This window comes from Chelmon rostratus, chromosome 3 (assembly GCF_017976325.1).
Source record: "Chelmon rostratus isolate fCheRos1 chromosome 3, fCheRos1.pri, whole genome shotgun sequence".
Classification (NCBI taxonomy): Eukaryota; Metazoa; Chordata; class Actinopteri; order Chaetodontiformes; family Chaetodontidae; genus Chelmon; species Chelmon rostratus.
The window spans coordinates 7,249,612-7,275,527 of record NC_055660.1 but is presented as its reverse complement, the minus strand read 5'-3'; the positions used below and the strand labels follow the sequence as shown (position 1 = coordinate 7,275,527).

The following is a 25,916-nucleotide window of genomic DNA, read 5'->3' as shown; positions in this document are numbered from 1 at the left end:
GTTGTAGTGTGTAACAATGAAGTAAAGCCGAAGTCAACAAAACACAAGGGTTAAGATAACATTTCACTAAAAGTATATTCAAGGCAGTCTTTACACAGACTAAAAAAGAAGTAATCATTATTGTATTTAATAATAAATGGATAAACAGCTCGGTGGAGAAATATTTTTTTAATTGTCTTTGTAACATTGAATTGGCAGTGTTGTATGGTTGCAGTTTTTTCATGCATTGGTCATTTTCTGATGGTTCATGAAATGCTTAATTATATCAGTTTTTGTACACCGTCTGCAAAAACACTATAATTTAATTTAATTTAGCCCATAGTATATTCTGTATATAGTATGTAGTGTATCGTGTGGAAATTGGACATAATTCTGCTATTAAGCAGATTCACTAACTAGCTCCTTTTCATCTGTGCAGACAGAAACAATATTGGCACATTGGCTGATTTTTATTTTGGGAGTTTGTTGCTTCCACAGAAATGCGGCGGAGACAGATCAAATAAAGCATGTTCGGAACATCTTGTACTTCATCTCAAGTTTTGATCAAATCTAGTGTGAAGCAGCTTGCATACTGAATTTGTGGTTGGAAAGTGCGGCAGGCCACGAGGTGGCAGTGTTGTGTCAGTTTGCACATGAGGCACAAAGACACAGACACACATGGACCAGGGACAGGTCAATTCCGACGTTTCGCTTTGTAGGCGTTTACGTTTAATCAATATAAAGGAAAATAGGAGGAAATGAGCAGAGAGGAATAGAAATCAATGTGTTCAATAAAAATGAAAACGAAACATTACCAGGCCGGAAAATAAGGAGAAAAGGGTTATGGGTTGGAAAATAGACAACAAAAGCAAGAAACAGGGATAAATGTTCAGTGAGATTTTGTCATCTTGCTATTTTATGTTGTTCACTTGTTTATCTAAGCAAATATTATTTAAGGGTTTAAAGGAATGTGCTCATTTGATGAATGAGTCGTGAGAATAGGTAAGAGAAAGAGTGATAGGGAGAGATGGAGGAGTGGGTCTGAGAGGAAGAGAGGGAGGGTGGAGGGAGGGAGAGGCAGAGAGTTAGTGGATAAATGAGAGAGCAGCGCTGGCTCAGCCACAGCATCTTACTGCCAGACGAAGGAAGGAGTCCAGGAAACACACACACAGCTCAGTAGGACCTAACCAGCTGTTTCCAGGAGCGTCTCCTGCAGCTTGAGCCGTTGGATGTTGGGACTGCATGCGACACATGGAGGCATCTGGAGTGGCTTGTGCTCCAGGATTTATCCTCTAACCTGTGGCAGTGTAGGAGCGCAGACTTCAGCAGATTTTCCCAGCTGTGGTTTCATCACAAAACACTGACTTTGGATTGTAGAGCTGAACCCTGCGCGAGCACATTTTACCTGTGGCATCATGATGTTTTTAGCATGACCACTGTCGACAGTTTGGACTGTGTGTGAGAGCCAGCCAGAGTTTCTGTTTGAGTGTGTGTGTGGTGTGTGAATGTGTGCGTGTCAGGATGAGTGTTCCCATGTTGAAGATTGGCGCGGTGCTCAGCACCATGGCTATGGTAACTAACTGGATGTCCCAGACTCTGCCGTCTCTGGTTGGACTCAATGGAACCATTATCTCCCCTGAGGGCACACATGAGCGGATCGTCAGTGTATGTATTGTGTATATACACTTTCTAAACACACATGCTGTACTATTTATTTTTCCACAACAACAACAACAAAAAATGATCACCAGAAGTTCATCTTTCTCTAAAATTTGCAGGAGTCAGTGAGATTTTTCAGTGCATGCTTCAATCAGCTGTTTTATTCACAACACCCAATGCCTTTGTTGCATAAGCTCTCATTATTTGACACTGATATTATTTGCAGTTGATGAGAGAAATTGCTGTTTTTAATTGCAGCAAAACACCTTGAAAAAGAGTCAAATGTAAGGATCAGAAACATTCAGGAAAATTTAGGTTACATGCAGGAGATGTTTGATCTTTTTATTGGTGCAGAAAATAGATGAAAATAGAAACAGAAAGAAATAAATGCTTGCAGAAAATAGAGCACAGTGTTGCAAATATGAGGAATAAATAGCACCGATATATAAATAAATAACCTTTTCTGTTGATATGAGTCATAAAGAACACATGTACAGTAAACTGCCATTGCTGCACACACACACACACACACACACACACACACACACACATAGGGGTAATGGGATTGCTCTCTCTCAGACTTACTGGGGTGATATTTCTCCTGGGGAAGGCTGACTCACCCATGGGACAGCCAGCGATTTGTTGCCCTAGCAACACCTTGGCAACCCCAGACGTGCAGATGCTGGACCACTGCACATGCAGGTCTCTTAACTCTGTACCCACAGTATACTGTGTATGGGTACGTACGTGTGTGTTTGTGTGCCCGTGTTTGTGTATTTGTGCACACTTGGGCTTTGCATGATTTAGTTTTCTGGCTCTAGAGGCGCCTCACAGCTGCTATGTGGCAGTACTTTGCAAGTTCAGCAAAGTGCATTCTGTTTCATGCAAGTAGACGCCTACACACAACCACAGACGCACACAAAAGAACTGGCTGAGAACAGATGGAGATGTTAGAGGTGCAGTGTTGCTATTTTGTGCAGCTTCAGGAGATGACAGCTAGAGAATCTCCTAAATCTTAAGCTGTTATGTTACAGTCACTTTGACGACATGTGAAAATAATTGTGAGCTAGATCGGTGCTTCTCGGCTTTATTTGTCTGATTTACGCTCGCAGTCCTGTCAGAGGAGCTCATTATGGACACCTCCCATCATGTTCAAAGTGTGTTCATTAGAATTGATTTTAAACTGGATGTTATTTAACACTATTTATTATATAAAAGTGAACTGTTCCATTTTTTCTATACAATTGAACGGCCAATATTTAGGTTGGTTTGGTTATCCATTACTTTTGGCTTTCTATTTTAACCATTTTTCCCACTATTTATAGGTATTTCAACTGTTAAGCTATACCTTTTAGCTTCCTATTTCAACTGCTAATTCATAACCTTTGGCTAGATATTTCAACCACTTCGCCATTCATTTTAGCTTTCTGTTTCAGCCATTTATCCATTACTTTTAGCTGAGAATTGAGGCGTCCCTGTTTGTCTGCTAACTAGTTTTCACACTAGGTGCCTGGTGTTCAGGTGTTACAGCTGGCTCAATGTGTACATAGGCCTATGTGCTTTAAATATATTTCTTTTCAAGTTTGTTGAACTACTCCACCATCTTTACCCCCTGGCAACTGCAGAATTACCCTATAAGTAGGGAACACTGAGACATTTAGCTTTTGTGTGTAGAATAAGCTGAATAACTTGCCTGAGTCGAGTTTTATCATTTCTCCCATGTGTGAAATGAGCCCTTAGGTGCCATATGTCCTTCTCTGTTTAATTACATTGAGCAGGCAGCACAACAATGTTTATATTTTCTTCCTGTCCACGTCCTCCTGTTTTAACCCCCCCCCCCATCAGTTTCATTGTAAACGGGACTTCAAGGTTACCACACCAAACCCAGCTGATTGATTTATCAGATGTTTCCCTCCAGGCCTCCACCTCCCCTTCCCGCACCTCCTCTCTCGCCTCCATCCTCCCAGCTTCCTCCTCTGTCTGTGTTACTCTTTTTCAGGGTTTGTAGGGCAGCTTCTCAGTGAGATTACTGTGACAGGCTGTTATGTGTCAGATTGAGCTCAGCCATGCTTTTACATTGTTCTAAAATGTGAACACTAAGTAGGTCAAACCGAGGACCTGGTTAAATCTCACCAAAAATGAGCTCATGATGCTCTAATTTAACGTGTTGTGACCTGGGTCCAACGTTTAGACCCCGGAGAACAATTGCTGTCACCTCAACACTACTTAATGAGTTCCCAAATAAGTCCAAAAATTAAAAAAAGTAAACATGACTCATTATATTACAACTTAGGTGAGGTTTTTGAACTACTGATAAATGTATGTGTCTTTCTGTGTGCTGGAACACGGAAGCAATTAATCTCTGTTCACAGTTTTTTAATCTTAGAAACTGAATACCTAATGTTGCAAATTTAAATGCCACTGAATTTGTTGCATTAAAATATTTTACTTAGATAGAATCATCTATCTGAATTTATATAGTCTGAATTCATGTGAGAAATAGGAAAAAAACATGCCTGCTGTGTCCGTAAACAATGCTATAAGAGCAGTGAGAGTGAACCAAAACAGTAGAATTGGCCTGAAAACCAGATTTAAGTGTTCACTCTTCAAGCTGCTCAACTTCAGTTAATCAAATTCCTGTTGTTGCTCAGACTGGATGGGTTGCTGCAATACAGACACCAAAATTCAAGATGACAGTGTTTTCTGCGATTTTAAAACCTGGGCTACCATGAAATTGATCCAACCCTTCTGTCAGTCATATGATAAATTTCTAATTTAAGTCAAATTCCTCCTTAAAAAACAGCTTATCAAGTTAAATCAACTTTTAGACATTTGAATCGGATAGCTCAAAGAGGTGATAATTAAACCACGTAAATTCAGGTTTTCATCAAGTTAAAGATTTCAAGGTTATACATTTAGTTGTATTTTAATGTCAACATTCTACAATAATACTGTATGCATGGATCTTGCAATATATTCAAGTAACCAAAATATACGTTAACATCAAATGCTATGAAAACAATGTAATTGTCACAAGAAAAATCAGTAAAATGTGCATTTGATATGTGAATTAAATGGTGCCAGCATCAGCGGGAGCAAAGTGGTGCATTAGTATGGACTTTGAGGAGAGGAGAAATCATTTTTTTGTGCAGATTTCTGGGCGCTCTGGGGAACCGGTGACTTTTTGCCAGAGAGAACAGCAGCTCCGGCTGTGGATGCCGAGGGTGGAATCTCTCCAGCTCTGCTGCAAGATTTCCTGGACGCAGACATGTGGGAGATGTCACAGCTGATTTTTGCTGCAGACGAGAAATATCCAATTTAGACACGGACGTCTATGGTGCAGTCAAGTACAATAAAGTGCAAAGAGCATGCACTCTCCTTTTTACAAACCTAAATGGACACTTATATCACAATATGAGTCCATTCAAGAGCTCCTGAAATCCTGCTGAGATTTAGACCGAAACATTGTAAAGGGAAAATATTTGCCCATACTTCTTTCTACAGGGTGACCTGAATATCATGTTGAGAGAAGTGTGTTGTGTTGCACAAAAGAAACTGCTTCAGTATATGACTCATTTGAGCCCGTTTGAAAAACACTTCACAAAAACAGATTGGCAAACAAAAAACGCAGAAAAAACGAGTCCCTGAAATCGTGCTGAGATTTACCATCACGATGGAATAAGACAGAAATATTTTAAAAGGAAAATATTTGTCCACCTTTTCAACTACAGCGTGACCTGAATAACATGCTGAAATGCTGAGAGAATGTGTGTTGTGTTAGAAAATGCACAAAAGAAAACTGCTCCAGTACTGTGACTCATTGGTCCCTTTGAAAAACACTTCACAAAAACAGATTCCCGCAAACTAACAAATACACAGCAAACACACAAAAAATAAATAATAAAACATGCACTTCAGGGCCTTTGAAATGTAGCTTTGGCAGTCACTTTAGTGTTGCTTTAAAAAAAGCACAGCATGATTTACTGCCTTCAGTTGTTATTTGTCAGTGTCCTTCACATTGCTGCCTTCATATCAAAATACACACATGTTCAAGACGATTCCTGCACACGTCTCCTGTACTGCTAGCTCCTATACTAATACTCCTCCTTTGAACACATGGTGTATATGAGAGGCAGTAGAAGCACATTTAATGAATGTGTGAATGAATGAGTGTATCGTGTTATCTTGGTCACAATGACTTGGTGGAAGGGGACATGTTTCAGATTTTATAGATTCCATCAAGCTTTAGGAGAGGTGGCTGGTGACAAGTTACCTGATTTTGTTCCATTTTGTTTGGGAAATTATGATCTATGCATTGATGTTATACAACTATTTAAACAAGTAAATTTTCTATGGAGTGTGGCTCAAAGTAATGATATTTTATAATATATTAATCTCTTGATTATTTTCTCAGTTAATCAAAGAATTGTTTAGTGTATTGAATGTCAAAAAGTTCAATATTCTGTTAACACACATTAACCCTCCTATTGTGTTTGGCTCAAAATCCGAACCCGAACCCCGGGAACATAGGACCCTTTGGTATGCTCCCATTATGTGGCATATAAATCTGGGAACATAGAAAGGACTCGAAAATTGGCCATCACAGAGTCCACTGTCACTTGAAATTCCTTGTTTTGTCCAATGATTAGTCCAACATCAAAAGATATTTTATTTAGTATGATTTTTAAAGGCAAAAGTGTCCAATCCTCATGTTTGAGAAGCTGGAGCCAGTGATTTCTTTGTCATTTTTGCCTGACAAATGACTTAAATGATCAGTCAGTTAGGTCAGGTGGAATGCAAAACTCAGACTGAAATCAAAATGTGTGTTTCAAATTCAATAGAGACGACGCTGATATGTGCCAAAATGTGACCCACTGATAACAGAAAAACCAAACAATTAAATCCCATAATTTATTTTGAGCTTCACTTTATTGACATTCTCCCCTGTTGAAAGCGCAGCTGACAGGCAGTGACCTCATTAACACAGAGCCTGTTTGTGTGCAGGGTTTGTACCCGGGCTCAGAGGAGGGCTGGCAGGTGTACAGCACGGCTTCAGATCCCGACGGCAGGTGTGTCTGCACGGTGGTCGCTCCGGCACGAAACCTCTGCAAACGAGACCCTCGGAGTCGACAGCTACGCCTGCTGACTGAACAGGTGTGCGTGTGTGTGTTTGTTTGTTTGCATTCGTCTGACTCTGAGTGCATCCCTGCACGTTCCAGTGGTCAGCATTGCGATGCAGCGCAGGGGAGAGGCAGTGTACTGGAATGAAATATTCACTGGACTGTCTCTTTGTTTTGACACTTGCTGAAACACACATGAACAGACACACACACACTCAGGTTTCACTGACAGATGTATCCCTGATACATCAGTAGCTGTATCCTCTAAAGACTTCCAGTCATTCAACATGCCAAAAGAGCTTAAACTCAAAGGAAACACTGACAGATGGGTGGGGAAGAAACACTTTGCTCTATTTGCAGGATGCAGCTCTGTATATGAGTATTTGTATATCTCAATGTCTGTGGGTTCATATACGTGTTTGCATATGTGTGTGTTTATGTGAGGATATGCATATGGCTGCGTAAGCACATTTCTCCCAATGCGCAGCATATGTGCGTCCCAAGAGAGAAATAAAAGTGATTTGTGACAGAAGTTGATGAATTATTGAACACCATCAGACCAGCAAAGATTTCCCGAAGCTTGCACTACTGCAAGGCTCACACATTACGATGCTATAGCCTGTGTTCTCGCCGAAGTAATCGCACAATAACGTCATGACGATTATAACTCTTTGTGTCATTCACTGCTGGTGTTACATTCTGTGCTGTCTTTCCACAAAGACATTGAGAAAACGGTAGATGAGCACTATCTGGAATTACGTCTTCTCCTCGCTCCCCGCTCTGTTCCTGTTGGGAGGCTTCTGTATTTATGAATCTTAATTAGCTCAGCGCTTCTCTGGAAGTGATACCTAGGTCCTGCTGTGCGTGTGAACGTGTGTGTGGGTGTGTGTGTTTATGTCCTCCCCAGCATGTGTTATAGCAGGAGATGTGTGGGTGGGTTTTTTTTTTTTTTTGTGTTAGTGTTTGTTTGTTTGCATATCACTTCTGGATATCTGGGTCATTTTTATAATAGATTTTTTTTTCCACATGCTCGTTTTTCCATTCAGTATTAAAAGATATTTGATGCATCTGGTAGCATTTCAGGGTGGTTAATGAGAAGAAGCGTGGGAGTGTTTATTTCTTTAGAGCAGAACATATTCTCTCTGAGAGTCTCATGTTTAAATGGATCTAATGGGGGCCTCCTTCAAAGAGAAATATGATCTGCGTGATTTTGCATCATGTTGTCGAGCTGAGGTGGTTGGAATATTAAAGGGTTGGTTCACCCTAAATATAGACTGCATGTAACCCAAAAACACTGATTTGATTTGTCTATTTTAGGGCTATACCGAATAGTTTGAGGCTTTGAAGCTTTAATCATAAATAAATAAAGCAATTCAAACTCCAAATCTACTTTTTAGATCATGTGATTGTAGTATTTTTGCAGCTTCAGCTTCTGCTGCCTTCGCTCCGCTCGCTCAATGGAGCAGCTCCAGTCTACGCATGCGTCCAGTTGCACAGTACACCTTCAGTGTCGATGGGCCGTTACTCGTGACGTGCAACCAATCACATAGTGCTGTGGGCGGGGCAACATGGTGACTACAGGCGGCGAGAGGCAGCTGTATCAGAGCTCTAAACACATGCAAACAAGTGTATTTGTATGTGTTCAACGCTTCATTTAAAAACCTCAGTAGAGTCTTTGTAAAAAATATATTCTCTACAGCCTTCATCTATTTCAGATTTCACATCTCTCTCTCTCCCGGTGATTTCTGCTGCCTCCCCTTTAACATTTAGGTGAAAGTAATTTTGTCTGTGGTGCTCACTGCTTTAGAACATTTCATTTAAAAGATTCAGTAGCAATTTGTCCCTCTGGAATCAGTGTCTTCCTTCATTTGGATAATCCACAGTCCTCACTGTAAAAAGTTAAAACTGGCTCTGCTTTCTCACGAAGATAAAGAAATGACTTCTAGTTCAGTGTAGCGCCATCCTCTGGCACCAAATAACCTGTAAAACTAATGACATTCAGCTGTACTTGAATTTGCCGCTAATTACCAAAGGTTATCATGCTAACAGGCTAAATTCAGATGCTGAGCATGATAAACATGATACCTGCTGAACATCAGCATGTTAGCATTATCATTGTGAGCATGTTAGCTTGCTGAGCAGCCTCAGAGAGCTGCTAGGTAGTCTGTTCTTTTACAACAAGCACAAAATATATCTGCTACATTATGTCAAAGTAATTAACTCAGTAATTAAAACCCACTTATGTCATGCAGCAGCTCTTGGATGCACACACATACACATACAAGCAATTCTGTTTGAAATGATCTAAACCTGAAAAAAAAATATCTAAAGACAGAAGAATAGATAGCCCCTATGTGTTCTGTGGATTAACCAGAGAAACTAGGACAATGTCTTTGACACAAACTTTCTAAATGCCGTTTTCAGTGCTGTAAGTAGCACACATGAAATTAAATTTTTATCTCTGCTGTAATGGGGTGGAAGCAGAAATCTCACAGATGGATATCCTCCTGGACAGATAAAACCAAAACCATCTGCTTGGCTCCTTGGCCAGATACCAAGAGAGGTATGCGTAAGAAAATTTGTCTTTTTAGTGTTTGGGTGAACCAACCCTCAATATTCCGTCACGTCACCACAGAATCATATTCACAGGCAAACAACAGGTGTTTGAAAACAAATAACAGGTGGCAGTAATCAGACACCAGCCAAAACCAATCATAGGCATTTCTCGCGATGCAGGATACTAGCAGTAATCAGTCATAATATGAACTGTGTGTGTGTGTGTGTGTTAGGTTCAGAATGTTAGTCAGTCCATGGAGGTAGTCGACCTGCGGACATCCAGAGACCTGCAGTATGTCCGAGACAGTGAACCGCTGCTGAGAGGAGTGGACGGACGCTTACATACTTATGTGGCCAACCCCCGCACTCTGACGGCCAAGGGCCTGCAGGTACACACACACACACACACACACACACACACACACACACACACACTCACACACCCAGACGCAGACGCACAGTAACACAGTAAGACGGTCGCTGTAGGGAACACATAACCTTTGGTGTGAAAACATTGATTTCACGCATGCCAAGCGAAGTTTCTTGCCTGCACTCAGACACGCGAGCATCTTTCTTGAAGGGGACAAAATTTGTCTTGATGCTGTCAATTCAGTAACCTCATGTCCGCTGTGTAAAAGTGTTGCAATAGCTTTGTACAGAAGGTGCCAGCAAAACTGCAGCATCACTGCACACATTAAGACTTGGAGCTGTCCAAAAAAAGAAAAAAAAAGGATCTGCCTGCAATGAGTCTGACATTTTAATATTAATGATGAAATTTACATAGTACTGACACACCAAACCAGGGGGAGTTCTTGTACAACAAGCATTTTTTTTCAGTTTGGTGTCAGTGTCTTAAATTTGCGGGAGAGAAGATAAGATTACTTCACTGGATAAGTGCTGCCTTTTATTCAGGGAAATCTAAATGTATTTCACTTCTTAAATTAGGAGTACTAATCTCATCAGGCTCGGTGCTCTCTGCCATGATGCTGCTGGCAGGCGTCTGTGCCAACAACAAACCAGCAGGAAAGCGGAAGATTATCTCAAGAGCTACAGAGAATGAAAGGCTGTGTATTTGAGGAATGAGGGGCGAATGATCTGAACAGTTAAATCAGCTGTGACACTGCTGTTTTTCTGTCTGTAATTGGAAGCACAGGACGCCTCATGGCACCGACACTAAAAGGTAGTAAACTCTCTCCGCTGTCTACACCTGCGTGGAACTTTCCCAGGAAGCATTGATTTGGGGATTTGTGTCTTGTTTGACGTCAGTGTGAAAAGTGGGCTAAATTTGTCTGAAAAGTGAAAGTTTTTTAGATATCTAGGCCACGTGTTATCACTGTTTAAACAGCATTTCAATGACTATGTTTCAATGTGTAGTTGGGACAAGCTTCACATTTAAGTATAGCCATTTTCAACCAAATGTAGCCCTTTTTAAACGAGACGTCTAGATTTCCTTTGATGTGCAAATCACCAACTCAGGGCTTACTTGGTTACTGAGACATCTTTTGCCAGAAGCTCTCAGCAGGCAGAACTAACACATAACACAGTAGAGCGATTGAAAATGAGTAGAGACCAGTAAAGGAGGAGTCATGGTGCAGACACACAGAATCCAGCGATGATGCATCTGGATGCACCGGATCAATCAAAGCTCTGGCTGCTGTCTGACGTACTGCGAGCAGGGCGGTGTTTGGTTTTGGCTCATCTGTTTTCAACATGGAGGATCCAGTGTTGCTGCACCTTCAGACTGGGTGTGATGATATCAAGCCAATTGCATATATTCATTTTCTGTGGAGAACAGGAGATCTGGCTGCACAGTGCAGGATGGATACACCGCAACGAATTGACAGACCTTTCTCCGTATCTGTATTAGCATAAACACGACTCGACTTCTACTTTATGCAAATTAGCCTGTGAAATGCAACTCACCAGGTTCACTAAACTCAGCTCAAACTGTCAGACTAGGAAGTACTGATCAAATATGAATCACGATTCTGACACTGCATTGCCTGTCAAATGTTAGAAACATAGTATATTGTTTACTATAATATGAGAAAGTTTCGGACCAGTCTACTGTTTTTCTCCTGCTCAAAAACAGACACCGGCCAACTCGCAGTTAAGTCACCCACCAACATGAGCAATTAGTGATCCAGTGCGTCAAAATACCTCGCCGGAGGCGGCCTGTTTCCTGCACAAGAGCGCCTCTTAAGGATGCAAAATTGATACAAAATTTCACTCCTAATTCCCTTAAGTGAGGGCAGAGGCGAAATATTAACTTCTGGAACTGAATTGATCCTGTCTGGCTGATTTGGCAAAGAGTTCACTGTAATTGAACTTTTATCCGCAGGGTCTCCGATCAGTTTCAGATATGAGATGGTATATACTCTCATTGAGTAAGTATTGATTGTTTAAAACCCTTAAGTGCAAGGACACCAATTGAATATGACATTTTTGATATGATGCTGTATAAGTCACAGCTTGTGGTTGCTGACTCCTGCAGCACCTTTACTGTTTATTAGCATTTTTGCCCCGAATTGATTTTCACCACTTCATCACGCTCATGAGAGGATTGATAGCACTCTTCTGTCTGTACAGTAACTATGAAGCTACAACCAGGAGCCATTAGCTTAGCTTAGCATAAAGACTGGAAACTGGGAAACAGCTGGCATGACTCTGTCTAAAGGTTATCCTATCAGTGACTCTAAACTTACAATTAACACGTTATGTTTAATCCATACAAAAACTGTAGTTTAACAGCAATTTACTGTTATGCTGTGGGTTTATGTACCAGACTACTTCCTGGCCGGAAGCAATAACTTACTAGCGTCTCCACTGATTTCCTGGCAACTGCTATGCTAACTGGCAGACACCCTTTTCTGCATGATAGCGATTACACATATTTCCCAAAACTATTCCTTTAAAATACCGAAGCCCGAACATAACACAGGTTAACTCTCAAATGTAATAAACCCAACATTATACAACGACGTATCCAATATTTAAAAGCATTAGATGCTATATGAAACGGACAGAGGCTCCATAGGAGGTCCACAAACACAGACACACCCAAGGAGCAACGTGTTCATAAACACACACACACACACACTTCTCCTTACTGTACTTCCCCACATAGAGAGAATTTCCACCTCCCCATAAATCCATTCTGCCTTTCATCTTTTCCCAAGCATCTTCTTAACAACATCACAGGGCTCTGGAGTCTGTTTTTTAGTTTTTATGCAGTTAGTGTGTGTGTGTGTGTGTGTGTGTGTGTGTGTGCGTGCTTGTTTCTCCTTGGGGGTTTTCACAGTCATAAGCTTTTGCCTTTTGCACTGAGAGGCAGACTGGTGAATATTTATGCAAATGTGCAGCTACAGTAAGTTTATCAATAACTAAACAGTATGTTCATCCCATGGGAGGAAGGGAAGCAGGGAGATGGAGAATCGGAGGTAAAACAGAGGGATTAAGACATGGATAGATTGACCGCTTGAGAGAGATGGAGGTAAAGAGGGGAGGAAATAGAGAGAAAAAAATGTCGCTCATTGCATATTACCATTTTTCTCTGCGGGAGGGCGGATGAGAGGGATGAGCAAAGTGAAGTAAAAGGGAGGTAAAGGTTAGGCAGAGAGAGGGGAGAGATAAAGGAGTGAAACAGGAGGGGAGAGATTAGCAAGAGGTGAAGATGAAGGAGGAGACACGGCAGGGGAGGGATTAGCCAGGTAAAGTGTTTACTATCTAACAGGCTGTGACATTTCCATCATTTTGTCGAGATTGATTTCCATAAATATTAATGAACTTAAATTTATATGCAAATAATTATGCCAGCACCAATCAGTGAGGATAAAGTAGCCAAATTTAAGGTCAAACCAAGCATGTAAAATAGCTTTAGAAAATGGTTTGAAGCGGTGTTGGAAAAGCATTCAGGTCCTGATTTGAAGATAGCAGAAGAAGAATTAGACACATAAAGTGTTTGACTGACTGCCAAGTCTATTTCCTGGATGTGTTGTTGTGTTTGTGTGCGGGGGTATGAGATGTTCTGAGGAGATGATAAGGTTTTTGTCTTTGCTTTTGACACTTCCTTTAATCCTCTTTTTTTCCATTTCAAATCCAACCCCTCTCTGTACACAGCAAACAGTTTATTGGAGGATTTGAAGGTGAAAAGACATCCAAGCATTGAGGCTAAAACAGAAATAAAAGTGGTATATAAGGAAAACCCCTCAGCCTCCTGCTGCAACACACAGCTGTGTCATACATATCATTCAAATGGTAAATGTTGATCTTCCTTCAAGCTGATAGCAGAAAAAGTCCTGAAAAAGTCCAGTGTGAGACTATTTTAGATCTTAAACTGTGGATGGAAAGCCAAAATGTTTAAAAAAAAGAAAAAAGATTTGTCTAACCATTTACTGCTGTTTATCTGGGTCGCAGTGCCTGCAGAGTAGCCCAGACGTACATTCCTCCAGCCACATCTTCCATCTCCTCCTGTGGGACTTTAATGCGTTCCCAGGCCAGATGGGATATGTAGTCCCTCCAGCATTTTCTGGGCTTGCTTTCCATTTGGCTTACTTGGTCCCTTGCGTCTCTTCCTTGCGTCTTTGCCCTTCTCAACAGATACACTAAAGAGAGGTGAGGAAGAGCCACAAGGATGGAGACAGCAGTCACTCATGACGCATCTCAACTGTCGAATGTGCAGAAATAACTGAGCAGAAGACAAAAAAACATTGCATTCCCTCAGTTTTCAGTGTGGAAATGCACGGATGTGCTGCCTCTGCCTAATTCATTCTCCCATAGTTCTTCAGTTTCGTGCTTAAGTCTTTAAAACTTTTCTCTAAAAATGGGAGTCAGTCATTACCAACAGGTGTACCAGATGTTAGTCAGAGCAGAGGCATCATCAGACAGCTGAACTGCAGCACACCGAAGAAAGCATTGCTGAAATGTCTGCACGAATTTTGACATTGAAAACTGAATAAAAGAAACAATCTAATTCATTCTGTACCATTTTTATACTGTCTAGAAATGACGAAGCAGCATTTTATATTTAAAAAAACCCTGACACCTGATGACTGCTGCTCCGATACTGAATAAAAATAGATTAGGGCACGACTATGAGCAATAACTGTATATTTTTCCTGAATGAGCCAAGATGCACTTTGAATGGAAAAGAAGAAGAAAACAAAATTGGCAGATGAAGAAAAAAGAGAAGCTGTAAGAGAATCTTTATGATTCATTCATCATTCATATTATACACACATCTAATCATTTTTATTTCATGGATATTGAATAACATTTGAGCTGCCGAGTTGGTGCTTTTATTCCTGTTTCCAGAAGTAGTTTGTCGAATCAAAAGAATTTAAATCATCCAATGGCAATAATATCACAGTAATGCTGTTCAGCTCGACTTTTCCTCTGACTGCGCTGTATCAGCTGACCAATCACTGAATGGATTCACACTGAAGATGCTATCCTGTAAAAGAAGAAAGTCCCCATAGATTACTGCTGTGGTTCCTGTGGAAGCCCCCTCTCTGCTTACTCGATTAGTTTCCAGGTCACAGGCTGCAGGATGGAGGAACGAGGACAGGAACAAGCATAATTAACTGAATGGAAAGCACTTTGAGTCCACTCTGGGGTCCCCTCCCAGTTAGACAAGCCAAGAGTTAAGTAGTCACACTCAGTGACTGCAGTGACTTTACTGAGCTGCTTCACCCAAAAGAGAGAGAAAAATAGATGCTTTGTCAGATTTAAGCACATTAATGTGGACCACGTCTTCTCTCTGACTCTGACTTTTCTTGCTGTCTTTTGTGCACACACAGGAGTTGAAGGGCCAGATGTCTCAGCTACGGCCCCTTCTGTCAGTGGTGGAGCAGTACAGATTGGACCTGCAGACGCTGGCCACCCTGCGAATGGAGCTCCTCAACCTGTCAATCATCCTGACAGCCATTCAGGAAGAGATCGGCGCTTACGACTACGAGGAGCTTCAGCAGAGGGTTTTACTGCTAGAGACCAGACTACACAGCTGCATGAACAAACTTGGTACGTGCTGGAGGAAAACACTGGACATTTACCAAGCAGAGAATGTATAACTGGTACGGTATCAGGTTGCATTATGGCAATAGTAGTCCAGTGTTTTATAAGCAACAATGTGTTACTTTGCATTACAAGGATATCAGCCTCTGCTTTACCAATTTTGACCGTTTGGTTTTAAAAGTGCTTCTTGCAACTCCCACAATTTTATGGAAGGCATTGCCAAATTGCTGAAATACCCCTTTATTGCTGAGATCAGACAACACGAAATTTTTCTCTTTGGCAATGGTCACTATGTCAGATCTAAGGATCACAATGCCTGTCTTGTCCGACCATGTCTTGGTCAAGACACTGGCAAGACTGCATGTTAAAATGTCTTATTTCATGCACGCCCACACATGTCATCAGGGAGGCGGGTGAAGCAACTGTCAATCATGGCGACAGAATGAAAAAACATTTTGGGAAATATGCTATATTTGATTTCTTGACAACCAGGAGATCAATACACTCATGTCTCTACAGTAATTATAAGAGTATAGCTAGCGACTAGGCTGATCCTGTGCTATGGCTGTCCACTGTTTCCCTTGTTTCCAGTCTTTGTGCTAAGCTAAGCTACCCAGCTCCTGGCAGTATGTTCATATAAACCAGACAGACATGAGAGTGGTATTGATTTATTTTTTCATCCAACTCACCACCAGACAGTGATTAAGCATATTTCTCAAAATGTCAGCCTATTGCACTAGGCAGGTTTTCTAACATGAGTTTCACAAGGTCAGAAAGTACATGAGGACGGAGCTAGAAGTCGTGTTATTTATGCATATTTTCATTAAAAATATACAGCACAGAAGTGGAATATGTTTTCAGAAAGAAAGTTTGAGATATTTACACAGGTGTTATGATATTGCTTTTGCAGTGAAAAATTGTCTCTACTGAAATCCCTCAGTGTTGACCATAGCCTCTATTCCAGTTCTCAATGTAAGAGCAACTACTGTAGTTTTCACAGCCATCTTTCAAACCTACAGAGGGTGTTTTATACTCAAAAGATGGATTTTACAGCAAAAACACTTCAAGGGCTTAGTAGTTACGACTGATGAATCAAAAGAATCTTTCAAGAAAAAATACAACTTCGCTCGGAGTTGAAAATGTTTTCTTTAAGTTTAGAAACATATTTTATTTTAATAGATTTCATGAAATGTTGGTAAATTGATTTGGGACTGCTGGCAGGCCCATAAACAAGCTGGCCAGATGACCTTGACAGGCACATCAATCACTCAAAACCAGAAACTCTGAACACACATTTTTGCTTGACTTCCGTAATCTTCGCTGGATGCTTGCTTCATATGTAAAACTCATTATGTTTGGGATCTTTGTTGCAGATTTAACACAATATTTCCATTTCTTGCTAACAGGTTGTGGTCGTCTGACTGCAGTTAGTAGCCCGATCACCGTGAGAGCCTCGGGGTCCCGCTTTGGCTGCTGGATGACTGACGCCATGATTCCCAGCTCCGACAGCAGAGTAGGTGGACTGTGTGTGTGTGTGTGTGTGTACATGACAAGTGAAGCAGGTGTTAATGAACACGGTCACATGGCAGCTAAGCTCTACATTTTTCTTGATGTATTTCTTCAGTCTTTCTGCCTTACTTCTAGCATGACTCCTGTGTGCACTCTGTCTTCACTCGCTACAAGCTTCACCTATTTCCTGCACACGCATTGTATTCGTTGAGCACATATTAAGCTAGTTGTCAAGGCGACTGTCTCCCAGTTGCCAGGTGTGATTTATATCGCCATGGTGACCCTTGCCTGTTCCCTATTAGAGCTTCTCCCTGGTGATGAGAAGGAGCTATACACAGCAGCAGCATCCCAGTTATTGCCTGCTGCTTCCCAGTTACCAGTGTGGCTGTTGTTACAGTTACATGGTTGAGGGTGGGGGCTCTTTCCCAGCCCCCAAGTCTGTTTGCATCTCTGTGCCAAGAATAGGAAGCTTTTTCTGTCTCTGTCATTAAATGCTGTACACTGCATGTTCCCAATCTGAGTTTGACATTCAGCAATGCGCAACTAATGCATGTTATACAAATCCAGTAGATGTTCTTTCTGGATTTGTATCATGAATAATGATAAATGATAAGAAAAATCTGTCATCTGCTGAAATCACTTTTATCTTTCTTCTCTTCAAGCGTGAAGGAGCCCTGTGGAGTTCTCCTGTAAACAAACAGTCATGTTTACATTTAGAGTTTCCTACCAAAATGCACTGTGTGTTTCCTCGAGGCCTAACAAATGTGTCGGATGCATTTCCCTCCTCATGAAACATTTGCAGAGCTGATTTTCAAATGATTTTCAAACCTGTATTGTTTATACTGAACCATGGAGGTATTAAGTGGAATGGGCACATACGGTGAAAAACTCTGCAGGCTCTCTTGTGCTTCTGCATGAGGGCATTCTGATAAAGAGTCATTTCAGGGTGTTTGTCACGCTTAGAAATATGTTTTTCAGCATTTTACAGCTGCTCCTGTTAGTTAGGTTTCTGGCCACCTGATGAAAATCCTAATGCAGGTATGAAATGTTCTAAATTCCATCTTTGACGTTTTAACAACATGGTTAAAATGACATACTACAACTACTAAACATTTTTCAGTGCACGCTTTCATGCTGCTGAACAGCATTGCTTTGATTTCATCTGTGATGTTACAATATACAGGAAATATCAAAGAAAAAAGATAAACAGCAGACGTTGATGTTGTTAAGAAGATTTTATGACTTGTAGAACAGTGAACTTATTGCATCGACTTCCCATGAACAGGAGTTTTCCTCTCTGAAGAAATACAGATACAAATCCGACCGGTGATGTCTGTGAGCGCTCCAGGCATGTACCTGCAGATGACCTTGCTGGCCTTTGATATTTCAAAAGGTCATTGTTTAAGGTTGCTGATATTGAGCATCAGGAAGATCACCTACCAACCGGCAACAGCAATACTGTGTTATGATTTTTTTATTTTAATTTCTTAAACACAATAAGTCAGATAAAATCTTATAAATATCCAGGCTGGACAACTTGTACCTTATCAGTTAAGGCTGTGTGGAATTAAACACACACACATACACACACACTGTAAGTAAAGTCATTCTCATACATCCTTTGGTATCCATGACTACAATGTCTGCACAGGGTCCCAGTTTGGCATTTATGAATTCTTCATTAGCTCATCAGTGTGTGAATGTGTGTGTACGTGTGCACACACATTATACTTTAAACTCTCACACACACGCGCATGCACACACCTGTCGCTGTATTTGAGAACAGCTGCTGAGGTGTGGATATCCCCTGATCTGTCAAGATGTGTCTGCTGAGTGTGTGAGAGGGAGAGAGACACGCAGCAAAGCAGAGAGAGAGAGAGAGACGAGAGACCGGGGCCTGTTGTTGAAGAGGTGTGAAGCAGGGACAGGAGACAGGGAAATGAAAGAGTGGGTGGACAGAAAGTGATAGAAACAAAGAGAGTAAGGGGGAAGTAGGAGAAGGGGGATCATAAGAACAACAGTCGGGACAGAATAGCAGGTTGGGATGAAAGAAGCATGGGAGGCGATGACAAAAAAAAAGTGAGCTAAAGGAAGCAAAGAAGAGGCGGAAAAAGTGGTCAAGACTGGCAACGGTAGACATTAAAGATAGGTTTAAATTTCTAAAGGGTCACTGATTGCTGCAAGTCTTCTCCATACTGACCGTGAAGTTGTCTTTTCCTACTGTGACTCCACTGTGAGAAATAAAAGACCAAATCCACAGTTTTTATTCCTGCTGCAGACAGCCGGAGCACACTGAGTTAGACAAATCAAGCTTTTTTACAACAAAATTCCTTCTTCCTACTTTACAGACAATTTTTCCTTCCGTCAAATAGTGTTTCCCATAGCGTTGTCCACTGTTATTGAGGTTAGGAATTGGATTAGTCACTCAATGAATATGTTTACATGCACGCCAATATTCCACTATTATTTCGAATATGACAGTGTTCCATAATAAATTAGTAGGCCCATTATCCAATTAAGACGTGGAATATGCTGATATTATTCAGGTTTTTGGAGCATTCTTTGCATGTGTGTCGTGCCCATTCAGAATATGCTTCTCAGCTGGGGTTTTTAACTGCAGTTTGCAACACACAGCCTCTTGCCTGTTTACAGTCAGCTCTGTGTGTTGCCTAGCCAACAGTTTACAAGGGTTGGGTAGAGATGCATGCACAAAAGAAAAGCCCACATTTCTGGTCAGAAGGAGAAACACACCTGATTTTAAATGTTATGAAGGACTTGGATATATAAACAGGTTTTTGGATATGTGCAAATACCGCAATGCCGAGCTTTTCAGAGGGTGTTTGAATGAACGAAAGAGAGAGGCTGTGTTCGCACAGTGGAACAAGTCCGCCATCTAATTTGACACACAGAAGGGCAACAGGACGTACTGTACATCATAATGTGAATCAGAGTATGCACGGCTGCATGTAAACAGGAGTATTGGTTAAATATTCATTTTTTGTTTCATGTAAACAGATTAGGAGGAATATTATCTTTTTGGGAATAAGGGCAAAAAACACGATATTTTGTACTTGTAAATGTAAAAGATGATTTTCCTGTCACTGCATGTAACTTCATGTTTAAGCCTCTTGGCTCATTTGTGAAAGCTTGTGTGATCTCGTTAACTGATAACTAATAACAGCAACAATGTACATGTGACGTGGCTAGGGAGCTAGACCCAAAATGCAGACAAACAGACGTTGGTAAGGTGACTAGGTGAAGGTTTATTTAGGCAGCGGTTAGGGGGGGGGGGGCGTAGATAGAGGTGGTGTCTCCAGACACAGGGAAGGCTGGGGAGGCAAGCAAGGAAGGTAGAGGTAGGCCGTGTGGCAAAGCGGTGGCACGAGCTGACTGGTACAGGTGCTGGTGGCTCGAGGGTAACGAGCTGGATCCACAAAGCGGTGACAATCTGGCAGCGAGAACACCGGCGGTCCCGCCTTAAGTAAGCTCCTGATGAAGATCAGGCACAGGTGTGTGCAGCCAGCTCCTCCTCCAACCCGCAAGCCACACCGATGCTGTCAGAGAGAGCATACACAAAACCCAACCCCCAGCCTCACATACACACACACCACAGTACAAGTCTTTTCCTTTGGACCATCTGAGCCAAACTACAGTCGTGAAAGCAAATGAGAAAACAGACACCAAAACACATCCAATAATTTGTGTAGTGTGCTCCACTTAAGAGCAAATACTTGCACAGAACCACAACTGTGGATTTTGTTCTCCATTTTTTACAGTGTAGTGACACTACGAGGAGATCACTTCGCTTAAATAGGGTAGACCTGGAAAAACACCTGTCCTTTTTGGGAATCTGAGTTCAAGAAACACCAAAAAAAAAACAAAAAACGCCCCACTTACTTTCTTGCACATACCGTTTGTTGTATAATCAGCGTCTGGAGCTTGTTTATAGAAAGCAAATGGTGCATTCAAATGCAAAGAGATTACAGCTGCCAGAAAACAAAGGCACTCGTGTTCCTTTGAAACACCGTTTTAAAAGAAATTAGAACAGAAAGCTTCATCAGATGAGCCGGTGAGGCAGGGAAGTGTTAAGAGGAGAGGGGGAGGGAGTAATCAGTCTGTTTTCATTGTCTTTGCAAAACACATGCTGGGTCTCAATTAAACATTTTTTTACTGAAGTCCCAAAGAATCACTGCAATCAGTTACTGTTGTCTGAAAGTCTCTAATTCATTGGCCATTTTGAATATTGTGCCTAAAAATCAAGTGCACTGCAGGAGATATCTTCTTCTTCTTTGACCCATGAAAACAAAGACCATTTTTATCTGCTCTGCCTTTTCTGCCCTCGCTACTTTTCTGTGTTTGGAGAAGGAATAACAAGCCTTGCTCTCTGCTGCCAGCGCTCTCTTCTCTTTTCTTTCATCTGTTTCACCTCTCGTCCCTCTTTGGGTAATTAATCCTCCATGCTGTCGACACTCAGTTTCCCTCCTATCTCATCTCTTCTTCCCCCTCATCTTCTCTCGTTCTCGTGTCCGTTTGTTTCTCCAGGGAACTATGATGGTCTTCTCTAACGAAAGAGAAAACCATCTAGCAGATTTTATTAGCTGTAGCTAGCAAGTGTTAGCTAATTAACATTAACTGTGTGCGGTGAACACCCTGTCTCAGCTAACTCGTTATAAAACAAGAGCCCTGTAAAATGGAATTAATGTGCACTTGATGGCTATATGCATGATATTGTGCTAAAAGCTGCACATTCCAGGGAGTAGTCATCACATAACCAGTGGATGATTCCTATAGAAAACATGGAAATAAAAAAGCATTGTTCTTGAATCATAGGGTAGAGCTACTTAGCTCTTGTATTTTAGTGCAATGCAGGCTGTTGTGTGGATGCAACATAACTGTTTGGATGCTTATTGTAGAAAAACTGGGCTGGCCAACATGGAACGTGGAGGTTTACAGGTGATTTACACTTTAATCTCCATATTTTCAAATTGTATGTTTCACTTTTTACTTTTTTATGAGGTTGGCTGGGGTTTCTGCTGCAGGATAGGTTGCCTCTGTAAGTAGTAAGCTGGTTAGACGAACAGCAAACACCTTACATTAGACACACACTGTTTCTTGTGTTTTGGTTTTAGGAAAAGCAGTTTAAGAAAGCACATCCTTCTTAATTCTTTGGAAGTGAGTATCACCTCTTCAGCATGTGGAGAAATCCAAAGCTGGCCAGGCCTGCTGTGTGTTACAGTTGCTGAGCTATGAATAGACAGCTGCTGTTTTGGTGAGGAGTCAAGCGGAGAGTCAGTGAAATATCTGTGGTTTGCTGTCACTGATCTGCCTGGATTTCTTTGGATGAAGGTGTGACAGAGTCTCAGCACCAGCCAAAAAAAACCACCATGGAATTATCTAATCAAGTTGCTGGTGAGCGTGGCAGGTGGCCATTATGGCGCTCTCTGCAAATTCAACAGAATTTAGTCCCGAATGGGAGCTCATTTTTCATGCAGAGGCAAGATCAGAGGTAAACCTTCTGTTTCCCTTTCTTCCCCCGTCAGGTGTGGTCCATGGACGGCTACTATAAGGGCAGGCGTGTGTTGGAGTACAGAACCATGGGGGATTTCACAAAGGGGCAGAACTTTGTGCAGCATCTGTTGCCCCACCCCTGGGCCGGAACCGGCCATGTGGTTTACAACGGATCACTCTACTACAACAAGCACCAGAGCAACATCCTGGTAGGAGACTGGCTTGACGGGAGACGCTGCAGAAGAAACAGTTTGATAATAAATGACCACAGTGAGAGATGTGTGCGTCTGTCTTTCCAGGTTCAATACCATTTCCGCTCTCGCAGCGTGTTGCTCCAGCGCAGCCTGAGTGGAGCCGGATACAACAACACATTTCCCTACAGCTGGGGAGGGTCCTCTGACATCGACCTCATGGCTGACGAGATGGGACTCTGGGCCGTATACACCTCCATACCAAATGCTGGAAACATTATGGTACAGTCTGCCGCTCTCTGCGTAGATGTTTTCTAAATCTGTTTGGATAAGTTACATTTAAGTTTGAATGACTTAAACTGTTCTAGTCCAAAGTTACTGATGTCACCAGGTTTATATCATCTTCCAGAAGTCGTAAACTCCCATGGTTTTTAAAAATCCATTAAAACAACTGATAGAGACACATTGCTGCACTGAATGATATAATCTATCATAAAGTTCACCAACATGAAAATAATAAACAAATCACAATTAATCTCTCTTAAAAAGCTAAATTATGAAGTTAAAATACTGAACCTCTGTTGTAGATGTAGAATGTAGAATTCCTCCACCGTTAATGAACTTTAACTTAAGATTCAACAGGTATAATATAATGAATTGACCGTTCATTTAAACCAGGCATCTCAAACCGGTTCCATAAAGGGCCGCATGGCTGCAAGTTTTCATTCCAACCAAGGAGGAGCACACCTGGCTGGAATCAATTAATCAGCTGATCTCAGTCTTCAGCTGATAACTAAGTGATCCCTTGATGTTGATTGGTTGGCCTGATGTGCTCCTCCTGGGTTGGAATGAAAACCTGCAGCCACGCGGCCCTTTATGGAACCGGTTTGAGATGCCTGATTTAAACCCTCTGCTGAACAGCGTTTGTTCAGTCAGAAGTCAATTAAATCAAATTTTCCTAACAAATTTAGCCCAAATTCTGACAGAATTTCAAGAAAACCTGAAAAAGAAAACACAAATGAATGCATTTGAGTGCATTACAGCTAGATAAAGATAAATGTGGAGAATTACCACCATTAGGTGAATGGTGGTAATTCTCCATTAGACCATCAAATCAGACAGTTTTCCACATTTTGTTGTGAAAGCAAACACAAGTTTTTGGAGTGTTTTGTAAATGTATCAGAAATAAAAAGACAGAAATATCCTTTTCGATTAGTATTCAGGTCCTTCGTTGTGACAAACAGCTGAGCTCTGGTGTGTCCTACTTCTATCAGTGGTCCTTGAAATGCCTCTACAACTTGAATCCCACCTGTGCCTAGTTAAGTTCATTGGACATAATTAGGAAAGGTGCACACCTGGCTATATAAGGTCTCCCAGTTGATGATCTGTGTCAGAGTGAGGTCAAGAGATTTGTCCATTGACATGTGAGTCAGGATTGTGTCACAGGCACAAATCTGGGGAAGCATTTAAGAACATTTCTGCAGCATTTAAAATGCTAAAGAGCACGAAAGCCTCCATTATTCCCAAGTGGAAAAAGTTTGAAATCACCAACAGTCTTCTAGATGTGGCTGACGAGCCAAACAGAGCAATCAGGGAAGGAGAGCCTCGGACAAACGGGTAACCAAGAAGCCAAAGTTCATTATGAATGCGATCCATCTTTGTGGAGATGGGTGAACCATCAGTGCAGCACTCCACCAATCAAGCGTTTATGGTAGAGTGGCCAGACTGCAGGCATTCCTCCCTCCCTGACAGCCTGCTGGGAGTTTTCCAAAAGGCACCTGAACAACTCTCAGACCATGAGAAGTAAAACCCTCTGGTCTGATGAAACGTAGATTGAACCATGTGGCCACAATTCACAACAGGCGCCGAGTATCACTTCATTAATGCAATCCCTACAGTCCAGCATGGTGTTGGCAGCATCGTGCTGTGGGGATGTTTTTCTGTGACAGGGACTGGGAGATTAGTCTGGAATGAGGGATAGATGGTTGCAGAACCTGAGCCCAACACAGCATCTCTGGAGAGATCTGAAAATGGCTGCACAAAGGTGCTTTAACCAAGTATTAAGTGAAGGGTCTGAATGCTTATGTAAATGAGATATTTAGCCTTATTTTTAATACATTTACAAAATTCTCCAAAACCTGTTGTTGCTTTGTTACTGTTGTTACTGTCAATCAGTGAAGGCAGTAAATAAAATTTAATTCAACATTGCACAATTCCAAAAACAGGAAGTTTGAACATGTCTTGCACAGAAGCGACTCACCTCTTCGGCCAGTTTTTGAGGGATTTCTTTAAAGCCAGGTATGTGAACCGGTATGATTGAACCCTACCTCTCTGTCTCCAGGTGAGTCGTCTGGACTCCCGCTCGCTGGAAGTCCTCCAGAGCTGGGACACGGGGTTTCCTAAGCGCAGCGCGGGGGAGGCCTTCATGATCTGCGGCACCCTGTACGTCACCAACTCCCACCTGGCCGGGGCCAAGGTCCACTTTGCCTACCACACCAACTCCTCCACGTACGAGTACACCGACATCCCCTTCCACAACCAGTACTCCCACATCAGCATGATGGACTACAACCCCAGAGAGAGGGCGCTGTACACCTGGAACAACGGACACCAGGTCCTCTACAACGTCACACTGTTTCACGTCATCCGGAGTGATGGATAGATCGCAGGAAATGGTAAAAAGGAGAGGGAGTGTAGTAGAGGAGGATGCAAGGTGTCGTTAAAGTGTGCTGCGACTTACAACACACACACATGCACACACACACAAATACACACATACACAAGGGCCATTCATGTCAGCAGGAAAGTGAGTACTGTGTTTCAATTTGAATGACTTCTAGACTACAAGAGCTCACTGAGCTACTAGACACAATACACGGTTGTCGAACACATGTCTAAAGGTCACTGACAAGAGTATTCATCACGGCGAAGACGAAATTAACAGCCTCTGCTACAGCGACGCTGATAGAAAGAAGAAAGTCAGACAGTTTGAGCTCATCCATATTCTGTTGCGTTTCATTCAACTTGTGTCTCAAGAAGTGATTCTGGAAGTTAAATTCGAATTGTCAAAAAAAAAAAAAAACAGAAAAAAAAATCAGCTCGTGAACTGAATTTCAACTCGCCTCAAACCTCGAGCTGTGACGACGGACCTGATGGGGATATTCTGGGTTTGTGATGTGATCGTGGACGTGTTCAGTCAGCATGGTTGTTCATTCATTAAATCTTACTGTCAAACTTTGCCAAGACTGCTGTCGTCTCTGATTTAGAGCAGGGGGAGTAGAGAAGTGAACCATCAGTTTTTACCTTGTTTTTAATACAAACCTGTATTAAGGATTCTCCTTTTGTTCGGTGTTACGAGCTTTTACACAACAGTGGCTCAAAT

At 41.7% G+C, this 25,916-nt stretch overlaps 1 protein-coding gene across 3 annotated transcripts; it reads left to right on the top strand.

The window, feature by feature from the left end:
- Positions 1–1,500: 1,500 nt before the first annotated feature.
- On the top strand, positions 1,501–25,651 carry LOC121604748 (noelin-2-like). Of its 3 annotated transcripts, none has more exons than XM_041934346.1 (8): positions 1,501–1,638; positions 6,643–6,792; positions 9,548–9,703; positions 15,113–15,332; positions 16,733–16,839; positions 22,376–22,552; positions 22,643–22,816; positions 24,876–25,651. In XM_041934346.1, exons 1-8 carry the CDS (start codon positions 1,501–1,503, stop codon positions 25,194–25,196), a joined length of 1,443 nt encoding a protein of 480 aa, XP_041790280.1. In that variant the 3' UTR covers positions 25,197–25,651. The 3 variants fall into 3 exon arrangements, with proteins under 3 accessions (XP_041790280.1, XP_041790281.1, XP_041790279.1); XM_041934347.1 differs by having other exon boundaries at positions 1,501–1,642; positions 6,662–6,792; XM_041934345.1 differs by having other exon boundaries at positions 1,501–1,644.
- The last annotated feature ends 265 nt before the right edge of the window (positions 25,652–25,916 follow it).